The 25,447-nt window shown below is 37.5% G+C and overlaps 4 protein-coding genes across 9 annotated transcripts; 3 read left to right on the forward strand and 1 right to left on the reverse strand.

Annotated features, from left to right (window-relative positions):
• Positions 1-1,852: 1,852 nt before the first annotated feature.
• Positions 1,853-8,640, reverse strand: PREP1 (presequence protease 1). 2 transcript variants are annotated; one of them, NM_112804.5, is made up of 19 exons: positions 8,065-8,640; positions 7,624-7,798; positions 7,075-7,249; positions 6,814-6,946; positions 6,613-6,683; positions 6,307-6,390; positions 6,120-6,210; positions 5,488-6,008; positions 5,246-5,410; positions 4,957-5,175; positions 4,757-4,884; positions 4,331-4,520; positions 3,586-3,669; positions 3,400-3,497; positions 2,961-3,225; positions 2,709-2,871; positions 2,443-2,623; positions 2,280-2,351; positions 1,853-2,195 (listed from the first exon to the last, which is right to left on the reverse strand). In NM_112804.5, the coding sequence occupies exons 1-19, from the start codon at positions 8,348-8,350 to the stop codon at positions 2,054-2,056; spliced, it is 3,243 nt and encodes a 1,080-aa protein (NP_188548.2). In that variant the 5' UTR covers positions 8,351-8,640; the 3' UTR covers positions 1,853-2,053. The 2 variants fall into 2 exon arrangements, with proteins under 2 accessions (NP_188548.2, NP_001189932.1); NM_001203003.1 differs by lacking the exon at positions 6,613-6,683 and adding an exon at positions 6,696-6,733 and having other exon boundaries at positions 1,901-2,195; positions 8,065-8,444.
• Positions 8,641-9,112: 472 nt separating this feature from the next.
• Positions 9,113-13,768, forward strand: PARC6 (plastid division protein). 2 transcript variants are annotated; one of them, NM_112805.5, is made up of 12 exons: positions 9,113-9,588; positions 9,888-10,001; positions 10,079-10,216; positions 10,292-10,396; positions 10,488-10,610; positions 10,821-11,189; positions 11,292-11,387; positions 11,532-11,648; positions 12,057-12,122; positions 12,208-12,960; positions 13,068-13,258; positions 13,345-13,768. In NM_112805.5, exons 1-12 carry the CDS (start codon positions 9,286-9,288, stop codon positions 13,427-13,429), a joined length of 2,460 nt encoding a protein of 819 aa, NP_188549.2. In that variant the 5' UTR covers positions 9,113-9,285; the 3' UTR covers positions 13,430-13,768. The 2 variants fall into 2 exon arrangements, with proteins under 2 accessions (NP_188549.2, NP_001030725.1); NM_001035648.1 differs by having other exon boundaries at positions 9,152-9,588; positions 12,208-13,258; positions 13,345-13,700.
• A 54-nt stretch (positions 13,769-13,822) lies between these two features.
• AT3G19184 (AP2/B3-like transcriptional factor family protein) lies at positions 13,823-15,754 on the forward strand. Of its 2 annotated transcripts, NM_001035649.4 has the most exons (7): positions 13,823-14,177; positions 14,257-14,346; positions 14,550-14,584; positions 14,683-14,845; positions 14,937-15,143; positions 15,229-15,409; positions 15,501-15,754. In NM_001035649.4, exons 1-7 carry the CDS (start codon positions 14,031-14,033, stop codon positions 15,509-15,511), a joined length of 834 nt encoding a protein of 277 aa, NP_001030726.2. In that variant the 5' UTR covers positions 13,823-14,030; the 3' UTR covers positions 15,512-15,754. The 2 variants fall into 2 exon arrangements, with proteins under 2 accessions (NP_001030726.2, NP_001326455.1); NM_001338384.1 differs by having other exon boundaries at positions 13,843-14,177; positions 15,229-15,501.
• A 360-nt stretch (positions 15,755-16,114) lies between these two features.
• Positions 16,115-25,346, forward strand: ATG2 (autophagy 2). 3 transcript variants are annotated; one of them, NM_001338385.1, is made up of 15 exons: positions 16,115-16,561; positions 17,088-18,088; positions 18,227-18,375; positions 18,637-18,785; positions 18,869-21,907; positions 21,999-22,111; positions 22,626-22,815; positions 23,074-23,187; positions 23,266-23,373; positions 23,466-23,598; positions 24,109-24,305; positions 24,380-24,576; positions 24,669-24,767; positions 24,894-24,933; positions 25,078-25,346. In NM_001338385.1, the coding sequence occupies exons 1-13, from the start codon at positions 16,355-16,357 to the stop codon at positions 24,748-24,750; spliced, it is 5,679 nt and encodes a 1,892-aa protein (NP_001327751.1). In that variant the 5' UTR covers positions 16,115-16,354; the 3' UTR covers positions 24,751-24,767; positions 24,894-24,933; positions 25,078-25,346. The 3 variants fall into 3 exon arrangements, with proteins under 3 accessions (NP_001327751.1, NP_001327752.1, NP_188550.3); NM_001338386.1 differs by having other exon boundaries at positions 24,669-24,756; NM_112806.3 differs by having other exon boundaries at positions 16,187-16,561; positions 18,869-21,793; positions 22,692-22,815; ... (1 more) ...; positions 24,652-24,756; positions 25,078-25,333.
• The last annotated feature ends 101 nt before the right edge of the window (positions 25,347-25,447 follow it).

Here is a 25,447-nt window from a genome sequence, read left to right on the forward strand (position 1 = left end):
ATAATTACTTACATTTTTATCAAAAAAAAACCTAAAAAAAACATTATATTGTACTTACCGTACGTTTTCTTATTCTCCTCTGCCTTATAAAATTTTTATAATCAAAAGTAAATTAAATAGCACATGCATGCATTTTTGTAAACTAACACAATTGGAGAAGTATATAGTAAAATCTCTAGAAATTAATAGTGTGAGACTATAATATTTTGTTACTTTATAGTATGTTGGTTTACTATAAATTAATATTTATTAATATATAAAGAGTTTTTTTTTTAATTTTTAATTTGTTTTTAATAAATATGAGTTACACCAATTTAATCTAAATAAAATTAATGTTTGGGATGTTATAAATTTGTAGTTTTGAACTTCAAAATTGAATATGTAGAAGAAAAATCAAATTATGTTACAATAAATAACCTAGACTATAGTGAATTCACTTATATACAAAGTGTATAAATAAATTTGAATGTATGAATAACGACCTCAATTGTTGTATTTGATCAGTTTATGATACTATCAAAATGAAAAATGATGCATATTCAGAAAAATTAAAAAACTTACAGAAAATTTTGGCTATTTTTAATGAAGATTTATAGACGATACTACAATAAGATAGTTTAAGACATAACATAATATTTTTTATAGAATAAAGTTAGTGATGTAATTTAACAAAATATTATTTTAAAAAGTAAAACTGAAAGCTGACATTGATATATATTATATTTATATGTAACCTACATAAATTAAATGATTATTAATTTATGTTATGAATGAAATTATATGTATATATATATATATATTTGTAAAATAATTAGTATCTTATAGATTTTTGTTATTTTGACACTAATACGATTTGAGACCAAAAATTTTCTTATTTTATATTGTTTATTTATTAATTTAGAATTTTTTACATTATCTCTTATCTATTCTATATCGCTTGGGATCTTAGAGCACTTCCAACGGAGACTGTAAATATTTCTTTTATAACTTAAATAATAAAAATAATTTAAAAACTAGTAAGAGAGCGAATAGAACCGAAAAGATACGATTCTAAAACGAGAACTCTAGCACCTGTGATGAGAAACCCATATGAGATGTGATACTGTGTAATTAGTCAGTTTTTTTATTTCTAATTAAGAAATAATAATAATTACATTTAAATAATTAAAATAATATAAATAAGAACCTGAGAGTGGATTTCAGCGTTGGAGGTGCTCATAGGAAGTAAGACTTGATCTTCAAAGCTTGATGATGCTTCCTCCAAGGAGTAAGGACTTTGTGGTTATTAGGGTTACAAATCTGAAAACAATATTTTCCCTATATACATACTTTCATTCTTTAGTGGTAACATATATTGCATATGAACGTTTCTAGACAAGTGTATATATATTTTTTCTTTTCCTTTTCTTCATTTCCATTTTCCTAGTTTTAAATTTTCCATAAATTTTCGTAGTTACTACATAATATTTTGGGCAGGCCCTAATATTTTTGTATTGTGCGATGAAAATGTAAACTGGATGATAGAATGATGTATACGAATCTATGAAAGTATTTTAGACTAAGTGGAAAACTTACTAAATAAATTTGAGGAAAAATGGGAAAAAATGAATTTACGAAAGAATCTAATAGAAAGTAACACATGCTAATATATTTTCGTAACATTTGTCTTGTCGCAATGCAATAAGTCATTACGAAACTACTTGGATTTTTTTTTCTAGGGTTGTTGTCTTCGGAAATTTCAGCATTTTTCGCCAACTTAATTTTTCAGGGGTTTTTGTTTTCCCGTTGGCGATTTAGCATATGTACTTTTATCAATTTTTAATAAAATTAAAACTGACCAAAAAGAGCAATGTGGAAAGGGAAGAAAATGAGTAAATTATTTTAAGGTTGGACATTGGTTGTGAAAATGCTTCATTTACTGTGAAAATTCGTAACGTTTGGACATTCAATAATATAGCTTTGACAAGACATTGACTCCGGTAGAAAAGAAACCAAGAGAAATCTAATGAGATTCTCAATCGTAAATAGTATTACTGAAAGTTGTCCAATCTGTTTAGAGAGCTTTCTTCACCTCGAAAAAGTTGGAGCGTTCATTGTTCGCTGCATCAATGTCTTCCGCGGATGCCACAGCCACCGCAACACCTTTATCTCTAACCACATCTATTGCTTGTGCGAAATCCTTGAAGTCCTTCAAACTGTGGAACAACAAAAGTTAATTAACACTTTTAGTTAGGATGCAGAAGAAAATTTATTGAGAGAATGTCCTTAATTTAACCAACCTTGTTGTTAGTATCTCTTCACGCTTTCTTTGTCGTTCTTCGTCAGTTACTCCGAGTAAATGCCTCAACAAACTGGGTGAAAGAGATTCAACAATTTTGATTCAGGATCCGTTATGTTTGTTCAAATAGGCAAACAGAAACAAAATAAAATAACATCATTTACCTGCTATAACCTTTGGCATCAGGTAATTGGTATGAATCAACATCACCGATGGTGCCAATAATAGCTTTAGTGAGTGTTTCTTGATCCACATCAAGGCCACGTAAGAAATCTCCAGTTCCATCATATATATCAAGTGTCTTCAACAAGTTTGGATCCCGGTACGATAAGTAAGAAAATACTCCTGAACAAAGATATGGCCAATAGAAGAATATATTAATTGACGTAACTCTTTTCATATTCAAGAGAGTAGAAAGCAGTTATTGTACCTGAATGCGAATCGAAATCACAGAAACCTCCATATGCACCACCACTTACACGAACACGATCCCATAACCATGTATTGCTAATATGCTTTGATATAACATACGCACTGCCATCAAGCTCATACCCGGTGCTGTATATGTTACCCGCTTTTCCAACATAGTTTACCTGCAAAGGGAGTATGAGAGCGAGTTACTGTATCAAAAATAATAAACCCAACCACATTCTATATTACTATATAAACGTCTTTTTTTTACCTGGGTTGGTATTACAATGGCTTCATTTCTCAGAGGAAGTCGACCATCCCAAGTGACAAGCCCACCAGACGGGTTCTCAGGGAGTAAATCTAGAAATTTTGCAACAGATTTTTCGACATTTGTGAGAGACTTCCCATCAGCAGTCATATTAACTATGCAACCGTTTCTAGCAAGGAGAGATCTTCTGATCTCCTCAAGCGAGGATGAAATTCCTTCCCAGTCTTCATCCACTTTCTTTTCAAGAGTATGTAAAAATTCAAGATAGCTACAAAAGAGAGATGCTCAACTTTGTTAGGTTCTACAAGTATCAAAAGAATAGTAGAGATAAACTCTAAAATGTGAATAAAGTTCATTCTCAACAGAGATCAAGACCAGAGAGAGAAGACGATATAAATAAGGGCCAAATTAAAAGTTAAATAAACAATTATCAAATTCCAACCTGAGACCACCCATCTGTTCAGACATCCATCCAGCAATGTTCAACATTGCATCCATCCTCGCCGCAGCAATTCCATGACCACTTCCCCTCAATCGGTTCTGCATAGAATGTGAAGTGATGTTTATACTACTACTTTCAAGTTCCACTTATCATGCAAAGACAGAAAAGAAAACCCCTACTACATACCTCCATCCGTGCTCTGCTTTGAGAGACAAACTGTTTAAACCTCTGCTGATCTGTAAATTGAACCTCTTGCAACAAGCAGTTCATCTGCAGGAAGACAAAAAGCAATGAAGATAAGAGCCAACCTAGAAGTTTGACAGAAAAAAAATCGAATATGGGATTGAATAAATGTCTAGTTGGATCATGGTACTGATTCATGAAAGACACTGAACATTTTGAAAAGTTCTTCAATCACCATACGCTACAACTGTTTCTATATCAAGGTTACATTATATCTTAACAGAAAAAAACAGGTTTGCAGTCAGAGTGACTGTTACCATAATCCAGTAGTCATAGGCTCATAGCGAAGACATCGAGAAAACATCAAGTACTTCTTAGAGAAGAAAGAGACAAGGGCAAAGAGATGAGAGAGGCAGCGCTTTTGTATTTTGGAAAAACAGGAAAAAAATAAAGATCTACACAGTGTCACAGACTCACAGTAACAGCTGCACTGTATCTCATGGAGACCCAAGCAAAAGAAAAATCTATCAGGTAGACAGCTCTACACATCCCATAACCTAACATACACAAATCTAAACACAAGCAAATTGGTAAACTACATTTAGCAAACTAACTACAGGGCCATGGAGACCGAAGAAAACATGATCGTGATCACGTAGGCAGCACTATATATCCCATAAGCCAACATACATAAAATTAGAGAAAAATGCGATAAGCTAAAGCAAGGGATTTTTAAATGACAAAGTACCAGGTTAAAAAGGTCGTCAGCACGCCCAGCCATGGATTTTCCGCGTACGATAATTTTGCTGCATGGTTCATCCTTACCCCTCACTGATGATGTAAGGGGATAAACTGATATCCCTCCCGTTTTCCTTCCAATCAACTGATTAAGTTGAACAAAAGTCAAATCTTTTGTGCCCATCTCCAGTAATGATTGACTGTCAAAATACATTTATTATCAGAGTTAGTATATCAATACAGTATGAACAGAAGTAAAACATTCGTTATTACAGCTGTCAACGTACACCCTAAAATATAAAAAAATTCCCATGCTTTTGAAAATGCATGGCAGAGAATCTAACAACATTCTTCATTTAGCATTCCCACCATACACATTTCTGGAAAAAGTTGGTAAGAAACTCATAAAGAAATCATAAGAAATCTTTAATCATACCAGAAAAGTGGTACTAGTGGAAGAAGCTCATGTTTCAGCGAACCAATATCAAAGACTACTTCAGTATAGATAATATCATTGGTGAAAAGGTCATGCCGCAAAACCTTCACACCATTAATATCTCCAACCTATTGTTTAAAACATATCAGTAAACTTCGCAAGCTCGGGAAATAAGGAAATACAACAAAAACAAAAGCAACCTCGGTGGGAACATAAGTAGGTTCTTTTGGAATGTCACCCAAGTTCAAACTTGGGACACATCTCAATGCTTCAGGAGGGTCAGGAGTTTCTTGTTTCAATTTCAGCTCCTCTGTAGCACGTGCTAGCTCTGCAAGATCTTCTTCTGTCATAGCTGCTTTAACTTTTTCCAGGATATTTTTCTCTTCCACTTCCTCTTGAGTAGCTTTTTCAGGATCAGGCTGGCAAAACTAGTGTTAGCACAAAAGCAAAGAAACATTATATAGCAACGAGAAACTTGTAAAAGATCACCTGCATCTCTATGGTAACACGATGCGAGTTGTTCAAGATAAGCTTCTCTATCAGTGGGGAAAAGACAGCCTTGGATCCCTCCTCAGCTATTCTGGTTTTCAGGGCCTTCAATGGTTCCGTATACTTTAATGGCTCAAAAGGATCCATATCGTATATCCATTTTGACTAAAAAAAACAATAATCAAATAAGGAGTGATACCTGAATAGACATACACGTAAGCATAAAATGCATATTAACTTACAATAGATTGGAGCATAAGTGATAAACCACGAGGGAAAGATCCTGTGTTGTTTTCCCTCAAAGAAAACTCAATTGTATTCATGGATGCCTCCACAGCATCATTGTCAAACCCTTCTTCTGCCAACTTTTTCAGAGTATCCATGATCAACTCTTCAACCTTTTGAACATTCTCTTCGGACACACCTTTCAAACCAATACCGAACTGGGGCTGCAAGAGTTCGTCTGACAACCCACTACTGACAAGAGCTTCTCCTAAACCGCTTTCCAATAAGATCTTTCTTAGTGGTGAAGCAGGAGTCCCCAGCATAAGATGATCCAAGAAGCCAAGTGCAAGTTGAGTTTGCAAGTCCAAGGGCTTCTCAGACAATAGCCAGTTAACGCACAACATATGCTTCTTTTTAAGGTCACCATCTCGACCAGCAGGATATTTCTCAACCAGTCTGACAGGCTCAGAGAATAGCTTTTGAAATTTAATCTTTGAACTATTGGGAGATGGACTTGCTTCAAACATATCCAAGTATTCTGCACATATAAGAAACGCAGGGATAAGATGTATTTCAAATCGACATAGACGACAAACACAAAAAATATGAGGATTCTTTCTAGTAAGACAAAGGAGATATCAATCTTTACCACTCAAGACACGGAGGCGGTGAACGGGATCATCATCTCCATAGAACCAGATCCTGGCGTTGCTTGGGTGATAATATTGACGGTGGAACTCCTAAAATTGTCCCAAAACAAGAAATATACTTAGTATGCATCAGAAGTTACACATTACAAGAAATATACTAGCATATTAATTTGACTTCTAACAAACCTTGAATTCCTCAAATGTCAGATTAGGAATATCTTTTGGATCACCTCCACTGTCAACACCATATGTATTTTCTGGGGATAAGGCCTAATAAAAGTGAAAACAGTAGTAGCTGATTTCATCAGAACCACTATATCAAGGAAATTCAAATATGTCTCAGATTATCTAACAAGGTTTTTGTTCCAAGTGTCCAAACGACTCTTTCATGATGGCTATATCATTTAGTTGATTAATAAGGTCAAAACCCAAGATCAGGTTAAACCAACAACGAGAAACTTCTAGTTATAGTAAGCAAAACACAATACTTGCCTGTTGAGCAATTCGCCCTAAAATATTATCAGGCTGTGAATAGACCCCTTTCATCTCATTAAAAACAACACCTGAAATCAAACATCAACAATGAGATAGGATGAGTGGGTATCTGAAGTAGCTGATAAACTAAAAGATATCATCGATACTAAGAAAAGTAGAGGAAAAGAGCTCTAAAATGGAATCCTAGGTAAATAAAACCTTTGTAAGATATGTCTTCCGAGGGATCATTAAGTTCATAGTGCCAGCCCTCTTGCTGAAAGGTGTGAGCGTCATCCACACACTTGGGGAAGAAGACAGCATCCAAATATACATCGACAAGATTGTAAAAATCCTACCATAGATAGTGATAGTGATGAGTTGTGATCAGAAATAGACTCACTTTAGATAACAATAACAGAAAGAAAGAGGTTAGCCCACTGAGGACAACAAAAGAAGGACTTAATGTTTGGCTCATTGTACCTTTGTATTGGTGGAAGCAACTGGGTAGCAGGTCCTATCAGGATATGTGAATGCATTTAGAAAAGTATGCAAACTTCCCTTGAGTAGTTCAACAAATGGCTCTTTTACCGGGTACTTTCTTGACCCACATAGAACGCTATGTTCCAGTATGTGCGGAATGCCAGTGGAATCCTTCCTGCATTAACAACGAAACTATGATCTAAAATTGCTTCCATTATTAGTTTTTGCAAGTCTTTCACAAGGAGGTGCCTGTGGGACCAATATCTACTGAAAGTGCAGTTGCTCATATCGACTTTTAACAAAGCGTTAAGTAATTTGACAAGTTGTAACCTCCAAAACTTAGACCACTTTACAAGTACCAATATATTAGAAGAAGAAACGAAATGACTAGGTCTAATCAGAAAAAAAAAGCTTTGATGAGTAGAGATAAACTTGACCATTTCAATTAGTTAAATTCAAGGAGTGAAGCTTTAGGTACCAATTTCAATTGCCTAATACATACTCAGGTCAAATTTACAGAGAGTAAAAATTATTATGAAGTAAACTTACGGAGGAGTTCTGAAAACAACACCGAAGACCTTGTTCTCATCCTCATTTGACACAGACATCACCTCGCAACCAGTTTTCTTGTGTTTGAAGAGTATCGCCTTTGATTTACACTCTGAGATGAATTCTTCCGACACTTTTTCAAATCCAAGCTTCTCAGCCTCATCTTGACCTACATCTGAATCCAAACAACCAAAAATAAGGAAAATCACGCATCAGCAGAGGTTACACATGGCTCCATTTGATTACAAAGTAGACACAAAGCATGAGATGAAAAATGCACCACACGGACCACACCTATCTACAATTCACAACCTATCCTAAAGTAAGAACCACAATTTCACAAGTGCCACAAATCAACATGTCCGAATTAAGAGAACAAATCAATTAGCAATTAAACTTCAAACAGATTGAAAAAAAGAAGTATATGTGAAAAATTCCAACCAGGATAAAGTGGAGCGGGTTGTGTGGCGACGGCGCGAACAGAGAGGCGAGAGAACTGCCCATTGACACTGCGAACTGCGGCGGAGGGAATCCTCAAACCTCGTCGGAGCAAAAGACGTCTACCGGCGACTGAGGGAGAGGAAATTCGGCGAAGATTGCGACTGGGGACACGGAGAGCTGCCGTCGACGATGTGAGAGACATGTAAGAGCGAGGGAACTGACGAAAGAAGCGAAAGAATAGAGAGGACGAGCTGCGCGAAGCTAAACAAGAGACGGTTCGGAGCATAGCTACCGGAAAAAAAATATTCCCGGCGGAGACTGCTACTGACGGAGACGAAATTAAGGATATTGCAAAGAAGCTAAATAAACCCAACGGCAAGAGGTTTTATCCTTGTGTAGTTGTGTGTTTTTGCTTGTAGAGGAAAAAAGTAAAATAAAATAAAATGAAATACCTCATTTCTTGTACAACACACAAAATTATTGTGAAAAATATTCTCTATTTTACTAAATTGGCATTTTATTTTTCTGAATTTTTAAGTCGGGACAAAAAAGAGGTGCTGATTTGCAAGAAAGGAAACGTGGTTCTCATATAGCCAAATGTGTTTGAGTGTTGCAATTTGCTATCCTCCAAAAATATAATGACTACAAAATATCTTAAATCTTTTTTCATGATATTAAACTTAAGTGAAAGTATTACAAAATCTGATCAAGTTAAAAGTTTACACCAGACATATACTTTCCAGGTATTTGATTCAGAAAAAATCATATTGATCAGATTTAAACAAATTTTAAATTATATATAAGTTTTTTCTTACACACAAATTAAACCTTTGATCAGTACTAGACTACTGGTAGCATGCGATGAGCTTGCAGTAGTTTCTCTCGCACATTAGTTATGGGCCGAGAGCTAGGCCCATGTCCAGGGACGGATAAAATAATCTTCCAGATGTTTCTTTATTATCCACGTGGCGTGATCACGTGACCACGTCTCGTCTCGTCTAGTCCTAGATTAGCAGAGCCTCTCTTTCGGCCAGCGGGTTACCTTATTATCGTCACAAGACGAAACTTTCAGAAAAAGGCAAAAATCACTGTCAAAACTCAAAAGCCTTGAGACCAAATTTCCGATTTTTTCTCCTCTGAAGAAATCCAACAAATTGTACCATGATTCCAGCTTCACTCTACTTCTTCTAGGGTTCGTTCGTTTTCTGGAGCTGTTGCGCAATGCCAGTAGCTTACACATTTCCAGTTCTCCCTTCTTCTTGTCTGCTTTGCGGAATCTCCAATCGCAGCACCAGCTTCGTCGTAGATCGCCCGGAGCTTCAGATCTCAGGTCTCCTCGTCGTTCGTTCTGAATCCGGTGAATTCTTCGGTTCTGGTTTATCTTTGCGGCGGTTTCAGCGAGAAGGACGGAGGAGGTTGAATGCTGCTGGTGGTGGTATCCATGTCGTCGACAATGCGCCGTCTCGTACTTCTTCTCTCGCTGCATCTACCTCTACAATCGAACTCCCGGTTACGTGTTACCAGGTATTTTGCTCCGACTGACTTACTTTTCGGAATCTCTGTAGATACTACTATCTCTCGCGATTTGCTACTTAGCTCCTCGTTGAAGTGCAAGTGGAACTTGTTTTTATCCTTCTAAATTTTGTTGAAATAGAAACATTTTCCTCCAATTTGTAGTCTCTAGCGCGTAGAACGAGATGGATGTATTGATTTGGCAATTTAATATTGTATCATAGTTCATTTCTGCAATAGAGTGTAAAGAATGTAGCGTTTCGTTTGTTAGACATTATTCCAGGATACTGTTAATTGTATTGATTTTGCAGCTTATCGGAGTTTCTGAGCAAGCTGAGAAAGACGAGGTCGTTAAGTCGGTTATAAATTTGAAAAAAACTGATGCTGAAGAGGGTTATACAATGGAAGCTGCTGCAGCTCGCCAGGTTAAGACCTATAGTATCACTAGAGTTGGACAGGGAATGTGGCTTCAGTTTCTTGATACTTTGTTCTTAATGTGTAGGATCTTCTCATGGATGTTAGGGATAAACTTCTTTTTGAATCAGAATATGCTGGTAACCTAAAAGAAAAGATTGCTCCTAAATCTCCTCTCAGAATTCCGTGGGCATGGTTGCCTGGTGCTCTATGCCTTCTTCAAGAGGTACTACTTCTGACCTTTTATTGCGTTTTATCCCTGCAAATGTTTTGTACTGATCTTTCTGCTACTATGCTTCAGGTTGGACAAGAAAAACTTGTGCTGGATATTGGCCGGGCTGCTCTCAGGAACCTTGATTCAAAGCCATATATTCATGATATATTCTTATCTATGGCACTTGCTGAGGTAAAATCAAATGAACTAAGAATGGGAACTAGTTATCTACTTTCACTATCCTCTGCTTCTTCTATCTCTAATATGTTTGTTTTCCATTTAGTGTGCAATTGCCAAGGCTGCTTTCGAGGTTAACAAGGTCTCTCAAGGATTTGAAGCTCTTGCTCGTGCTCAAAGTTTTCTGAAGAGTAAAGTTACTCTTGGGAAACTTGCATTGTTAACTCAGGTAACAGGTTCTACTGTCTTGCATTAGTATATATAAAGCTTCTCTGAGTTTACTTTTAGCCCTGTTACTGGCTTGAATTATTAAAAGTGCATGATCATGCCTTACTGTAAATCGCATCATGTTTAGGAGCTTCACATATAAGTACGTATTGTCCAAAAGCATAATTTACCAGCATATTGGGTTTTAAGGGGTTAAAATTGATATTTATAGATTGAGGAGTCACTAGAGGAGCTTGCACCACCTTGCACATTGGATCTACTGGGCCTGCCACGCACGCCAGAAAATGCAGAGAGGAGGCGAGGTGCAATTGCCGCGCTACGCGAACTGCTCAGACAGGGCCTTAGTGTTGAAGCTTCATGTCAAATTCAAGACTGGCCATGCTTTTTGAGCCAGGCAATTAGCAGGTTATTGGCCACAGAGATTGTCGATCTTCTTCCATGGGATGATTTAGCCATTACACGGAAAAATAAAAAATCACTGGAATCCCACAATCAAAGAGTTGTTATTGATTTTAATTGTTTCTACATGGTGTTACTTGGTCACATCGCTGTTGGATTTTCAGGCAAGCAAAATGAAACGGTATATCTCGTTTTCTTTCCTTTTGTTAAATTTAGACTGATTGGTCCATTTCTTCTCTACTCTATCTGCTTATAAAGCATAACATTCAGTATGCTTGTGTAGATTAATAAAGCAAAAACGATATGCGAATGTCTCATAGCATCAGAAGGTGTTGATCTGAAATTTGAGGAAGCTTTTTGCTCATTTCTTCTAAAACAGGTATTTTTCCTCTTGCTTTCTTTATTCTTTTTCCCTATCAACTATGCTTGTGCATCTTATTTACTTCAAGTTCACTTGCTTCGAAAGATCCTTGCGTTGTTCATTTAGTTAAGTGCTACTGGACCTACATGTTGGATAGCACAGGGTTCCGAGGCAGAGGCCCTGGAAAAACTTAAGCAGCTGGAATCAAATTCAGACTCTGCCGTTCGTAATTCGATCTTGGGGAAAGAGTCGAGAAGTACTTCTGCTACTCCCTCACTGGTAAACCTTATGATTTTTACCAAGAATATGTGTTCATTTGTTGCTACGACTAGAGCGAGGGCTATGCCTGATGTAAATGGCATGATCAACTCTAGTGGAGTATGAATAAGTTTGAGCTATGTTTCAGGCTGTAATTGAAACAATGGAAATAGATACATTTAGTGGATGGTAGTTAAATTCATAGAATATGCTTTAACAGCATTGTGTATGCCTGCCGTTAACATTTTCTTTTTCGATTGGTTGTACATACACATAAATCTTAATATTTGTTTGAGTAAGCCCTTGGGTTCATGCACTAAATTTAATTTGGAAATTTTGCAAGTATGTACATCTCTTCGCTAGCTCTGATTTTTTTTCATAGAAAGATTGATAGCGACCTTCATACATGCTACCTATAAAATTGACCAGGAAGCGTGGCTAATGGAGTCCGTGCTTGCTAACTTTCCAGACACAAGGGGTTGTTCTCCATCTTTGGTAAGAATCAGATCACTACTGGAAGATTCTGTATAGCAGTTCTATTTTTATGCAGAAAGATAATCATATATACAACTTTCTGCAGGCCAATTTTTTCCGGGCTGAAAAGAAATATCCAGAAAACAAGAAAATGGGGTCACCTTCGATCATGAATCATAAGACGAACCAAAGACCACTTTCCACAACACAGTTCGTGAACTCGTCACAACATCTTTATACAGCTGTCGAGCAGTTGACACCAACAGATTTGCAGAGCCCAGTGGTATCAGCCAAGAATAATGATGAAACCAGTGCCAGTATGCCATCTGTTCAACTGAAGAGGAACCTTGGTGTACACAAAAATAAAATATGGGATGAGTGGCTCTCTCAAAGCAGTTTGATCGGAAGGGTATCTGTTGTTGCTTTACTGGGTTGCACCGTGTTCTTCTCTCTGAAGCTATCAGGCATTAGGTCTGGTAGACTACAGAGTATGCCTATATCGGTTTCTGCTAGGCCGCATTCAGAATCAGATTCTTTTCTGTGGAAAACAGAGTCTGGGAATTTCAGAAAAAACCTTGATTCTGTGAATAGAAATGGTATCGTGGGAAACATCAAAGTGCTCATTGACATGTTAAAGATGCATTGTGGCGAACATCCGGATGCCCTGTATCTGAAAAGCTCTGGTCAATCAGCTACATCATTGTCTCATTCTGCGTCAGAACTGCATAAGAGACCAATGGATACAGAAGAAGCGGAAGAGCTTGTGAGACAGTGGGAAAATGTTAAGGCTGAAGCTCTTGGACCAACACATCAAGTTTATAGCCTTTCCGAAGTCCTTGATGAATCCATGCTTGTCCAGGTTACTGTTTCTATACATCTCCTATTATTCCTTTACTTAATTATGTTAGTTTACTACAGTTGAACATCAATGTTTAGGTAGAGTCAATATTTCTTTGTTTAATGCAGTGGCAAACATTGGCACAAACAGCAGAGGCGAAATCCTGTTATTGGAGGTTCGTTCTGCTTCATCTTGAGGTTTTGCAAGCACATATATTCGAAGATGGTATTGCTGGTGAGGCTGCAGAAATCGAAGCTCTTCTGGAGGAAGCAGCAGAATTAGTTGATGAATCTCAGCCCAAAAACGCAAAATATTATAGGTAAAAAAAAACATTTCGCTTTCGGGTTACTTTTGGACTGAGCTGGTATCTTCTTCACTGATGCAGCCTTTGTAAATTTCTTGTAGCACTTACAAGATCCGATATATTCTGAAGAAGCAAGAAGATGGATTGTGGAAATTCTGCCAAAGCGATATTCAAATACAGAAGTGAAAATCCCCCAGAAAAAAAAGCTCATCATCTAACTAAAGGTTGTAGCATCAACAGTAGAACATGGGATCATTTAGCTAACGGTTGTTCTTGTTTACCTAACGGTGTAGGAAAGTCTCAGGTTTGTTTCTTTATTCCTTAGTAACCCACAGGATTTGTCTTTGTAGATTCTTTTGATTTCAATGTGTTTATGGATAAACAAACTTCTTGAGTATTTTTTTTATTATTATTGTAAAGCGTTACTGATCAAATCAAATGTTTTCTTAAAATAGTTAAAAATATTAAGGGATCTCAAAATAATTGTTAATTATGGAGGGAAAAAAAAGAAACGTCTTTTAAGAAGCCCATACCTGCTTCACGTATCACGATGGAGGCTTACTCAGACCTTCCACTGTTGAGAATTTGAAATTTCAATTTGTTTGATTAGACACAATGATTAAGATTTTTATTACATAAAAAGAAAAAAAAAATTGGAGAAGTATAAACACATACATAGCGGTGAAAGAAGAAACCCAACGGTCACTCAAAAGCGCATTGAAGAGTCAAGCAAGACTTGGATCTGTCTCTTTCGTTTCTCTATCTCTGTTTCGGATTCCTAAGAGAAATGGTGGAATCGGAGCTAAGCTATGAACAGATTCGTTTGAATAGGGTGGAAGAGAACAAGAAGAGAATGGGGGAGCTTAATCTCAACAAGCTTGCTCAATCTCTTCGTGTCTCTTCTTCTTCTTCTTCTTCTTCCAAGCCCTCACCAGTAACGTTTCCTTTCTCTTCTCTTCTCATTTCTTCTTTTCTTTTTCTGAAATTAACCAATTTTTTTTATGGAAATGTAGGCAAAGCCAAGAACGATGCGTATTCCAGTGGATTTCTCGGAGGTCAGGAGATCAAGCCGTGCCAAAGGTCCACCTCCAAGTTATAAAGAGGTCTTTTACTACCATTTATCTTTACTTGAGTTTCCTTAAGGATTTCTTAAGGATTTTGTATGAGATATGAAATTTGTGGGTTTGATCTTTTTGTGCAATTTTTCTTAGTTATAATTTGCGTGAGTTGTTTCTCTTTTTTTTGAATAAAAACGTGAGTTGTTTCTCATTACTCATTATCAGAGTTATCTGATCCTTACTCGCAGTTTGGGCTAGAACCACTGGAGAGGAGGCCAAGAAGGTTGACCAATCCACACTCTCTATGAATACATTACTTCTCTTACACTATTTGATGTTTGTTTTCACTTTTCAGTATAAGTTATGTGTTTTGCTTTGCAGGAGCTCTCGAAGAAGAGATTTGCTGAATCGGGTATATGCTTCGGACGACGCAAGAATGTACGCATTCGACAGGGCAGAGAAGCTCCAGTCAAGCTTAGATTCAGAATATGCAAGCTTTACCAAACCAATGCTCCAATCACACGTGACCGGAGGATTTTGGTTGGTAAGTGAACAACTTGAACATTCAAAGATGTCTGAAACTCAGCCATAGTAGTATGTAAAAGTCCACTGATGTCATATGTTTTCGTAACCAGGGTTTGCCGCTTCCTTTTTGCAAGGCACATATGCCAAAACGTGATGTAATAATGACTTTGGTTGACGAAGAAGAGGAGGAATCTCAGGCGAAATACCTTGCTCAGAAGAACGGTCTTAGTGGAGGCTGGCGAGGTTTCGCCATTGATCACCAGTTAGTCGATGGAGATGCTGTAGTGTTTCACCTTATCGCTCGAACAACGTTCAAGGTAAAGGAGTTTTACTTAGAGATCTTGAAATACACCCTGGTAGAGAGACTTTGGCATTGATGTTGAAACATATTGCTTGTTCCAGGTGTATATCATTAGGGTAAATGATGATGCAAACAATGATTCAGATGGGAATGAGGTAAATGATGATGATTCAGATGGGAATGAAGAAGATCGAGATAATGATAATGAATCAAACGAGAAACAGAAGGAAACTGTTTCAGAAGGTAGACAGTTGAGAAGCAGTGGTAAGAGGAAAAGACGAGGTAATAATGTTTCAAATCTATTTACCTCTTGACTCTTGTAATAATATCTGTTCGATAAGATAAAACTAAATTTGTTGATTGATGTGTGCAGGAAGAAAGTAGAGTTTGAAGGTTTAAATGGGACTTCTAGTTCTATGGAAGGAGTGGGAAGATGAACTAAAACTTAACATAACAGCTTTTTGCGAGTTTTTTGGCTGAACAGTGAAGTTGTGCAATGAGGGGATTGTTTTTGTGTCTTGTTATGGAGACAAACATGGAACGTTACGGCTAAATATTTTGATTTTGGTAACTACGATTATTTCATGATATTTTATGATTTGGATAAGGGAAAGAGAAACAAACTTTAAGAAAAAGGTTGAAAGAGAAGTCCCACCAAACCAAAAAATAAATCGTAATCACACAAAAACCAAAAAACTTTATAACCGAACTAAACCAAACTAAACCAGATAACTAAATGGCCACCTACAGATTTGTGTAGTGGAATTTAAGCCATTAAAAATAAACAGTTTTAAAATTATGTTGATAAACCCTGGCTTGATATAATAAGATAAGGGATTGAAGACATAATTCGTTGAGAATTGACGCATTTACCCCTTAATTTATGATGTGATCAACTAACTAATTAGAGCCCAATTAGGATTGAGAACCGGTTTTTGAGTAACCGGTACAATAATAGATCCGGTTAAGGAAGAAAGAATAGAAAGAGACGGCACTTATTCCTCCACACGGTAAAGCAAAAGCCCGTAGGACGAAGACGACGACGACGAAAGTCTACTCAACTTTTTTGCTTCCTTCTGATTCTCTCTCTCTCCGCAATCCAATCACGAGAAACCTTCACGTCACCATCCCTTAGAAAAACCCTAAAATCTCATCAAATCCCAAAATCAGGGTCTTCGACTAGAGATTCTCTAATCCCGCAGGGGAAGGGAACAACAAACAAACAAGATGGTGTTTCCGTGGAACATTGCTAAATCAGCGGAGGAAGCTTTTTCTAGATGGGCGGTGAAGAGGGTTGTCAAATTCCTGTTGAAGAAGAAATTGGGTAAACTCATACTTGGTGATATCGACCTTGATCAGCTCGATATTCAGCTTCGTGATGGCACTATTCAGCTCTCCGATCTTGCTATCAACGTTGACTATTTGAATGACAAGGTTCTTCCTTCCCTTCCTGATTCTTCTTCTTCTTCTTCTTTTTATTTCAAATGATGCTATGGAATCCTGGAATTTTGGGCAAGTATGTTAGTGTTTGGCTCTGGACTAGAAGTTTAGGCATGTTGAGGTTTTATGTTAGGGATGGTGAAACTGTGTTTAAAATTCTCTATCAGCTTTATCCACGGAGCTCTAGTTCATTGGTAGTGGTCTAGCTCTAGTTCATCCAAGAGTACTATTATGAGCAGTTTTGAACGAATATATAGAGTTGAAATCTGTATAGGTTTGTGATTGATGATTTTTGAATTCTCGCCAAGGTCGTTGAATTTAGAGGTTCATCTATGAAGTGAAAGCTTTGAAATTATGGTTTCAAAATCAAGTTTTTCATAGTTCATAGTTTGCTAAATGCTTTGGTTTCGATGTTTTTAATGTGCCCAGTTTGATTTTCTTATCAATTTGTTAAGAAGAAGTAGAATAAGCGAATTCTGACAGTCCCATCTCCTATATTATTTTTCTACTTTGAATCCAGTTTGATGCTCCACTCGTCATAAAAGAAGGCTCAATTGGATCTTTGTTAGTTAAAATGCCTTGGAAGACCAATGGTTGTCAAGTTGAGGTTGACGAGCTGGAGCTTGTTCTTGCACCACGTTTGGAGAGTAATAAATCATCTTCAAATGAAGCCAGCACCTCCGCCTCTACACGAGAAGATTTACATAATATACGTCTTGAAATAGGAAAGCATGAGAATGAGATGTTGATGAATGCTGCAAAATCTGCGTCTATCGATGTCCATGAAGGTGTTAAGACGGTTGCCAAGATAGTGAAATGGTTTCTTACTAGTTTTCACGTCAAAATTAAGAATCTGATTATAGCATTTGATCCCGATTTTGGCAAAAAACAGTCTGAAGCTGGTCCTCGACCAACATTGGTACTTAGAATGACAGAAATAGAGTGTGGAATTTCAGAGGAGCAAGTTTCGGCTAATGAAGTTTCTCCTGATAATTTCCTTGGTATTAATCGACTTGCAAACTGTGTGAAGTTTCAAGGAGCCGTTGTAGAGCTTTTAAATATGGATGATGATGATGATGGCGACAAAACTTGTGATAAAAAGACATCAAATGATGTGACTTTGATCATGACAGGCGTAGGAGGTGGCTTTTCAGGGAGTTTAAATTTTAGTATACCCTGGAAGAATGGTTCTTTAGACATTCGCAAGGTGGATGCTGATATTTCTATTGATCCTGTTGAAGTACGATTTCAACCGTCTACAATTAGATGGTTCTTACAATTGTGGAAGACGTTCACAAGTTTTGGATCAGACTGTTTCCCCTCAGTTTCTCATTCTGATTTTTTGACGGATTCACCTACAATACCTACTAATGTAATGGTAACGCCTCCAGCTACACTATCCTTGTCAGGTGGCCAAGAATTGGAGCATGATACTACACCTAACTTACAGTTTATACCGGATTGGTTTCCGTCTTCGTTCAGCAAGAAAGAAGAGGATGGAGAAGTAGATATTGGGGCAAGGTATAAAGGATGTCTCTAGCATAGATATTGTTTTTTTGCTTGACTTGTTTTTTCATCTTTCATCACAATCTGGATATGAATTTACCTATAGTTTTTAACTTAATTCTCTTATCTGTGTTCTCTTCTTGTTTCCTACAGTGTGGACCAGTTTTTTGAATGTTTTGATGCAATGAGGAGTTACCAATCAGCTTCTGGAAGCCAAGGAATGTGGAATTGGACATCTTCTGTTTTCACAGCAATAAATGCTGCATCTAGCCTTGCTTCGGGGTCTTTGCTTCTTCCTTCTGGTAAGAATACTTTCTTGAATTGTGTTTAAATGTGTGCAATGAGCATATTGGTATGTGTTATAACCAAATATATGTACGGTTTCTTATACCGGTGTTAATCCTGATATGTAATCTTAGGTTATGTCTTGTTCTCTCTATTCTTTTATTGCTACCCTATACACCATCAAGCTTTGTACTTAAATCAATCCATTAGCTAGTAATGCCAAGTAGTTTAAGTTGTTATAGTAACAAATTATCTGAACAATTCTCATCAATATGCAGAACAACAACATGTTGAAACAAGTTGTAAAGTATCCTTTGCTGGAGTTTCGGTGGTATTATTTTTCCAAGATGAAGTCAATTGGAAGGGTGTTTCAACGCGGATTCACTACTTGGGTGCCGAACTCAGAGATATTTCGGTCTCTTTTCAGGTAATTACCTTGATGAATTGTGTTTCCTTCCCCTCACTAGTATCTGTGCTCGAGTTTCTTACAATATTCAATAAGGTCAACAGGTATGCCTTCATGATCTGAGGTTAGAAGGAGAAGTGAACAGCATGGAGATCGCCGATTATTGTCAAGGTGGAAATGTTGTTGACACTGCTAATGCTGAATCTCAGACTTGTTTGATTAAGGATTTACAAGCCAAAGTTCAGACTAGTCTTCCTCCCTTTGCCTCTTCTGATATGCATTCTGACTCTGAAAGATTAAGCGAGATAGTTTCTGATGGATTCCTCTTTCGTAACAAGGGTTTCGCAGTCAAGACATTGTTGGTTATAGCTGCAGGGGGCAGTGGATTTCAGTTTACTGTCAATTTCCAATCATCCAAAGCCAGCCATAGAGGATCAAACTCATTCTCATTGAGTTTACCCCCTACCACATTCTGGCTGAACCTTCATTCGGTAGAAATGTTGGTAAATCTTTTCAACGATGTATCAGAATCTATCCCCATAACCAGTCATGAAAGGAATCAGGTGGCATCCTCTTCTAAATCAGAAAGTTTGCGAGGTAGTGTGTCAATCTGCAATGCTCGAGTGATTCTGTGGTTTCCTTTTGAGAGCATTTCAGAAAGGTTCTGCAACTCGCTTGGTCAGCAATTTATCGTCGTCGATCTATCTTCCTCTCCGCCATCTGATAAGGAAAGGGCTAAGGAAAGAAGTCCAGGAGAAATGCACTTTCCATCAGCTACTCGCTCTATATGCTTCAGTGTTGGTGATGCTAGCATCTATTTGGTCACTTCTGACCTTAAAGATTCTGAAACAAATTCATATCATAGGCAGGTTGAATTCTCTGCGTATAATATTTTACATACCAACAATAAAACTAGGCACCAACTTTCAACAATTGGCATGTTTTGGCAAGATAGACCTACCGTTAGCCCTTGGTTAGTGGAGAGAGCTAAGATGTTGGCTACGCAGGAAGAATCTATTCAGACAGATAAATCTGGCGGGAGGGGCCTTGAGTTTGCTGCTGTTGCTACGCCCAAAGATCAAGACGACATCTACTCTCGAAGCAGGAAAGAAATAATTTTGGCTTCTTCGTTCTGCCTTTATGTTCATTTGCTTCCACTTGCTATCCATTTAGATAGTTGGCAATACAGCAAATTATGTAATCTAATAGAAGAGGCAAAAAATTGGCTATCGCGTATGGCAGCCAATACAGCTGAGCAAACAGAGGAATCTGTTGTGTGTCAAACGTCTCTCGTTGTTGACTGTGATTCTATTGACATATTGGTTAGGCCAGAACCTCGAATGGGCATAAAAAAACAGCTTCAGACTGAGCTCCCTGGATCATGGATTCAGTTCAACCTGAGGGTTCAGAAATTAAATCTTATGTCTGTCCCAAATCTTGGCAGTGTCTCTGGTGCTGATTTCTTTTGGTTAGCCCATGGGGAAGGTACATTATTGGGTTCTGTTACAGGTCTACCTGATCAGGAACTGTTATTACTCTCATGTAACAACTCTGCCATCAAGCGTGGTAATGGAGGAGGTTCAAATGCGTTGTCGTCAAGGTTCGCTGGCTTAGATTTTCTGCACTTACAGGAACCAGGAATTTGTAACGATTATTTAGCAGTATCTGCCAGGGGCTGTACGATCTCGGCCGTAGGAGGACGCCTGGATTGGATAGAAGTGGCTACTTCTTTTTTCTCTTTTGAAGATGAAAAAAAAACTCAAGAGATCAACTCCAGCTCATCTAGCGGCTCCTCGTTTATTCTGAATTTTGTTGATGTTGGTCTAAGCTATGAGCCCCACCATGAGAATACAGATCATTTACGTCAAGCAAGTGATCCATGGGTTGCCTGTCTGGTAGCTGCATCTTCTTTTAGCCTTTCAAAGAAAAGTCTGGTTGATTCCATAAGAAATGATTATAGAATCAGGATTCAAGATCTTGGGCTTCTTCTGTCCGTGGATTTTGACCTTAGCAAGCTTGGTGGAACGTACAGTTCAGAGCATCTTCATGAGTCTGGCTATGTTAAAGTTGCTAATGATTCGCTTATTGAAGCAATTCTAAGGACTAACTCTGAAAATGGCCTTCTTTGGGAGTTAGAGTGTTCAAAATCTCACTTAGTAATTGAAACTTGCAGTGACACGACTTCTGGTTTGATTCGCTTGGCCACCCAGCTCCAACAGTTACTTGCTCCTGATTTGGAGGAATCAGCTGTGCACTTGCAGACTCGATGGGACAGCATTCAACAGGCAAATGCTAGGAATGATTTAGATATCAGCGATAGACTCAGTAGCTCCGATTCAAGTGGAGAAATGAAATATTTAAGATTAGAGTCAGAAAATGAAACTGGGGTCATTGGTTTGATGGACGAAATAAATGAAGATGCATTCCAATTTGATGTCAATCCGACATATCAGTCTGACTCTGTGGAATGTCAGAATAACTATATGTCACCTCATGGAATCTCTCATGGGCAGGCATATAATTGGGTACCAGCTACTGAGAAACTACCTTCTAATCAAAGTATTTGTGGGTCGTCATCCAGAATAAACTCAGAAAGCAGTCAAGTATTCCTAGAAAGAGAGAGCCTGCCTGAAATATTTGAAAACTATTGTTTGTCTGAGTTCCGTCCATCGTCAGAGGTACCTCAAGAAGGGGATTCGTCGGGGAGAGAATTGTTTCCTGAGACTGATCTGAGGAGAGGAAATTCTGGGTGGTATGATGACGCGTCCTTAAGAATTGTAGAAGACCATGTGTCAGAAGCAACTGAGGAAGATCATGAGGAACACATTCTGGATGGAGAATGTTCATCTTTTGGCCAGACGTCTTATTCTGCTGTAGCAGCTAATGGACGTATCCTTCTGAAAAACATTGACCTCAAATGGAGAATTTACTCTGGCTCTGACTGGCATGATTCTAGAAAGAAAGGTGAAAATTTTAAACATACAAAGGGCCGGGATACAACTTCGTGCCTTGAGCTGGAATTATCTGGGGTGCAGTTCCTGTATGAAACCTTTCCAATTGGCGAAATATGTACCTCTAAATTATCTCTCATGGTCCAAGATTTTTATCTTTATGATAGAAGCGACAATGCACCTTGGACATTGGTAATTGAGGTTTTTCACTCTTATCATCATAAGATAGATTATACTAGAAGTAACCTGGGTAAATAAATTAACTTGTTCCCTTGAATGATAGGTCCTTGGATATTACAACTCAAAAGATCACCCAAGAGACTCCTCTTCGTATGCATTCAAGTTGGAATTAAAAGCTGTCAGACCTGACCCTGAGACGCCACTCGAGGAAAACCGGTATGCTATCTATAATATTTACAGTGCTATACTTACCTTTTTTCGTATATCTAAGAATGAATACCACAATTATTATTCCAATAAACAGTGGCCTAGTTGTATGCACAATAGAATTATCAACAAATTTTTGTTTACTTTAGTATATTCATTTGATCCCAACAACTCTATCAAACATTTTCCGTGTTATTTTCGTTATATTTATACATTAGTAACACTCTTAAATTTAATGCCTATCAAAGAAAAAGACAATTGCGTTAATACTAAATAATTGAGGTCATTTTTCCATGGAGGTGGTAATATTCATGTAGAATAGTTTCCACAAGAGTCCCCTTATTTGGCAAACTGTAAGGCTAAATTAAATTACGGATGTATTCTTAGTCTTTCTGTCATTTATAATTTCTTTTCCTTTGATAGATTTTGGTGTTTCATTATAACTTAAATGGACCTTCTGCTAATTGCGTAAATATATATGTATAACCGTTCTTTCTTTTCCTCATGAACTGCTTCCTCCCAGGTTACGGGTCGCTTTACTCCCTATACTGTTACATCTTCATCAAAGTCAGCTGGATTTTCTCATCAGCTTCTTTGGAGCTAACAGCCTAGAAAAGCCTGTTGTTTCTATGGGAGACTCAGGTGGTTCAACGATGTCGGTTTCCGTACAAGGACATAATATCATAGAAGAAGCGCTTCTTCCATATTTTCAGGTGAATAAAGCTTCTTTCTATCTATAAGCTAGTATGATGGCAGATGAGAAGCATTCACGTGTTACCCACCGAGGACGTGTATAATTATGTATAATGATAGGGCGAGTCTCTATCCTCAGATTAATGTGATACTAATATGTTGATTGGCATAAGAAAATGTTCTGATATATATATGATGTCACTCAGCTGAAATTATGAACCTCGGTGTTTGTAATTCGAAGTTTGAGGAAGGTCTGACTAATTAAATTCATTTTGCAGAAATTCGACATATGGCCTGTTAATGTTCGAGTTGATTACAGTCCCCATCATGTTGATATAGCAGCACTAACAGGAGGGAAATATGCAGAGCTTGTGAACCTTGTACCCTGGAAGGTAAGAAACAAAACTTTCCAACCTGCGTCTTCAAGATTATTTCAGCATAATTTGCTCATCACAGAAGAACAAATGCAGGGGATTGAATTACAACTCAAACATGTGCATGCTGCTGGAATCTATGGCTGGGGAAATGTATGTGAGACTATACTGGGAGAATGGTTGGAAGATGTATCTCAGAATCAGGTTTGTTTCACATAGCCTGCTGTCTTGTGCACATTAATAATCATCCGTTTGATGGGTTTACTGACAAGCTTTTTAATGTTCTGTAACTGCAGATTCATCAACTTTTAAAGGGGATCCCAACAGTAAGATCACTTTCTGCTCTTTATGCTGCTGCTCTAAAGCTGGTCTCGTCACCTGTTGAAAGTTACAGGAAAGATCGAAGGCTAGTGAAGGGAGTCCAAAGAGGTAAGACTTGAAAACCCGAAGTACTGAATGCTCAATTTTCACTATTATTTTCCTTTTTATTTATCTCTGCTATCAGAAACTAAGCTACTTATAGTGCACTGAGAAGGCATTGTTCGTTATCATATATTATATTAGAACTGTTGAAGCCACTTGCAAAACTGAAGCTGTATATAAAAATTTCTTCTGGTGTTAATATATATTTTCTAGACCATCATTCCTCTAGAACAAGGGTTAATGATGATAGCTGGTGGCCCTCTGACCATGATTAGGAAACTCTTATAAATAAGATTTCTAATATATTTGATACTGGAATTGCCTCTCTTAAGTAAGATGCATAAAATTTGCTACTGTGGCCAAATTATTACATATCCACCATGTCAGATCACGATCATGTTCCTGATACTATCCATTCATAAAGAAATATGTTTAGCAGCATGTACTTGGTCCATCTAGGAGTTTATAGTTTGTATTATTCTATAGTACGCATTACGGAGCTGTAACTGTTTTCAGGGACTGTAGCGTTTCTCAGAAGTATCTCACTGGAAGCTGTTGGACTCGGTGTTCACTTGGCAGCCGGGGCTCATGATATTTTATTGAGAGCAGAATATATATTTGCAAGTTCACCATCATTGCCACAACCCCAAGGCAGAACGAAGACGAATGTCAGACATAATCAGCCTAGAAATGCTAAGCAAGGCATGCTTAAGGTGAGTGTAAAGGCAATACATGTCCTGCATTTCTGCTCCTGGATCAGATATTTTACATTGCTGAGGTTTTATAGGCATGTGAGAGCATCGGTGATGGAATAGGAAAGACAGCTTCTGCATTAGTCCGCACACCTTTGAAGAAGTATCAACGTGGAGACGGAGCTGGATCAGCATTTGCAACTGTTGTTCAGGGAGTTCCAACAGCTGCTATAGCACCTGCTTCAGCTTGTGCTAGAGCTGTACATAGTGCTCTTGTTGGCATCAGAAATAGGTCGGTTCATATTAAATATTTTGGAAATACGGCTGGAAATATCTGTTATTTGCAAAGTATTAAAGACTCATGTAGATTATTTCTCCTTTCAGTCTTGATCCTGAACATAAAAAGGAATCCATGGAAAAATACTTAGGCCCCGACAAACAAAGGAAGCAGGACCAACACCGATAAACTCAGGTAAATTCATGGTCAGTCTAAAACTCTTACATCTTCACAGATTGAATATTGCAATTGCCGATATTCATCTAGCAGTTTGAGAAACTAAACCTGACTTTAACCATTTACTGTGCTGTGTTGTAATCTGTTTGCTACAGATTATCCATGTTGGTGTGACTTCCCTTTTACATATAGCATGTAAGTCTACTAAACTTATTGAAATCTAAGGTTTACCGGTTAGGCGGTTTCTCAATTCCTATAAACAGCTTGCTCTTGATATGGATTTTGGTGCCCAATCTGTTTCTAGAGCTTATTGTTTCAACATGTTTCATGTTCTTGCAGGTGTATAGGTTTGAATAGAGTAAAAGTGCAGAACCATTCTTTTAACCATCGAAAAGCCAAAGAGATGGGAAAATTTTTGGTATAGAATATAAATCTTTTAAACATTATAGAATCATTCAGTTTGTTTGTTTCTGTACATAAACATTTTCGATCTTGCTCCATTGTAAATTTACCCCACCAAGTTTGCCAAATGAGTGAAAGTGTACAGTTTTTTTCTTCTGTTTATAGTTGTTCAAAATAAACTTTATTTTCTATTTCGTATATCTCTGTTTTCATTATGTTAAAAATCATTAAAATAATTTAAAATCGACTGTGACTTGACTACTCAGGCGTCTGAAGGATTATGTAAGAAACGTGGTCAAACATAGTT

The sequence above is a fragment of the Arabidopsis thaliana genome, chromosome 3 (assembly GCF_000001735.4).
Source record: "Arabidopsis thaliana chromosome 3, partial sequence".
NCBI lineage: Eukaryota > Viridiplantae > Streptophyta > Magnoliopsida > Brassicales > Brassicaceae > Arabidopsis > Arabidopsis thaliana.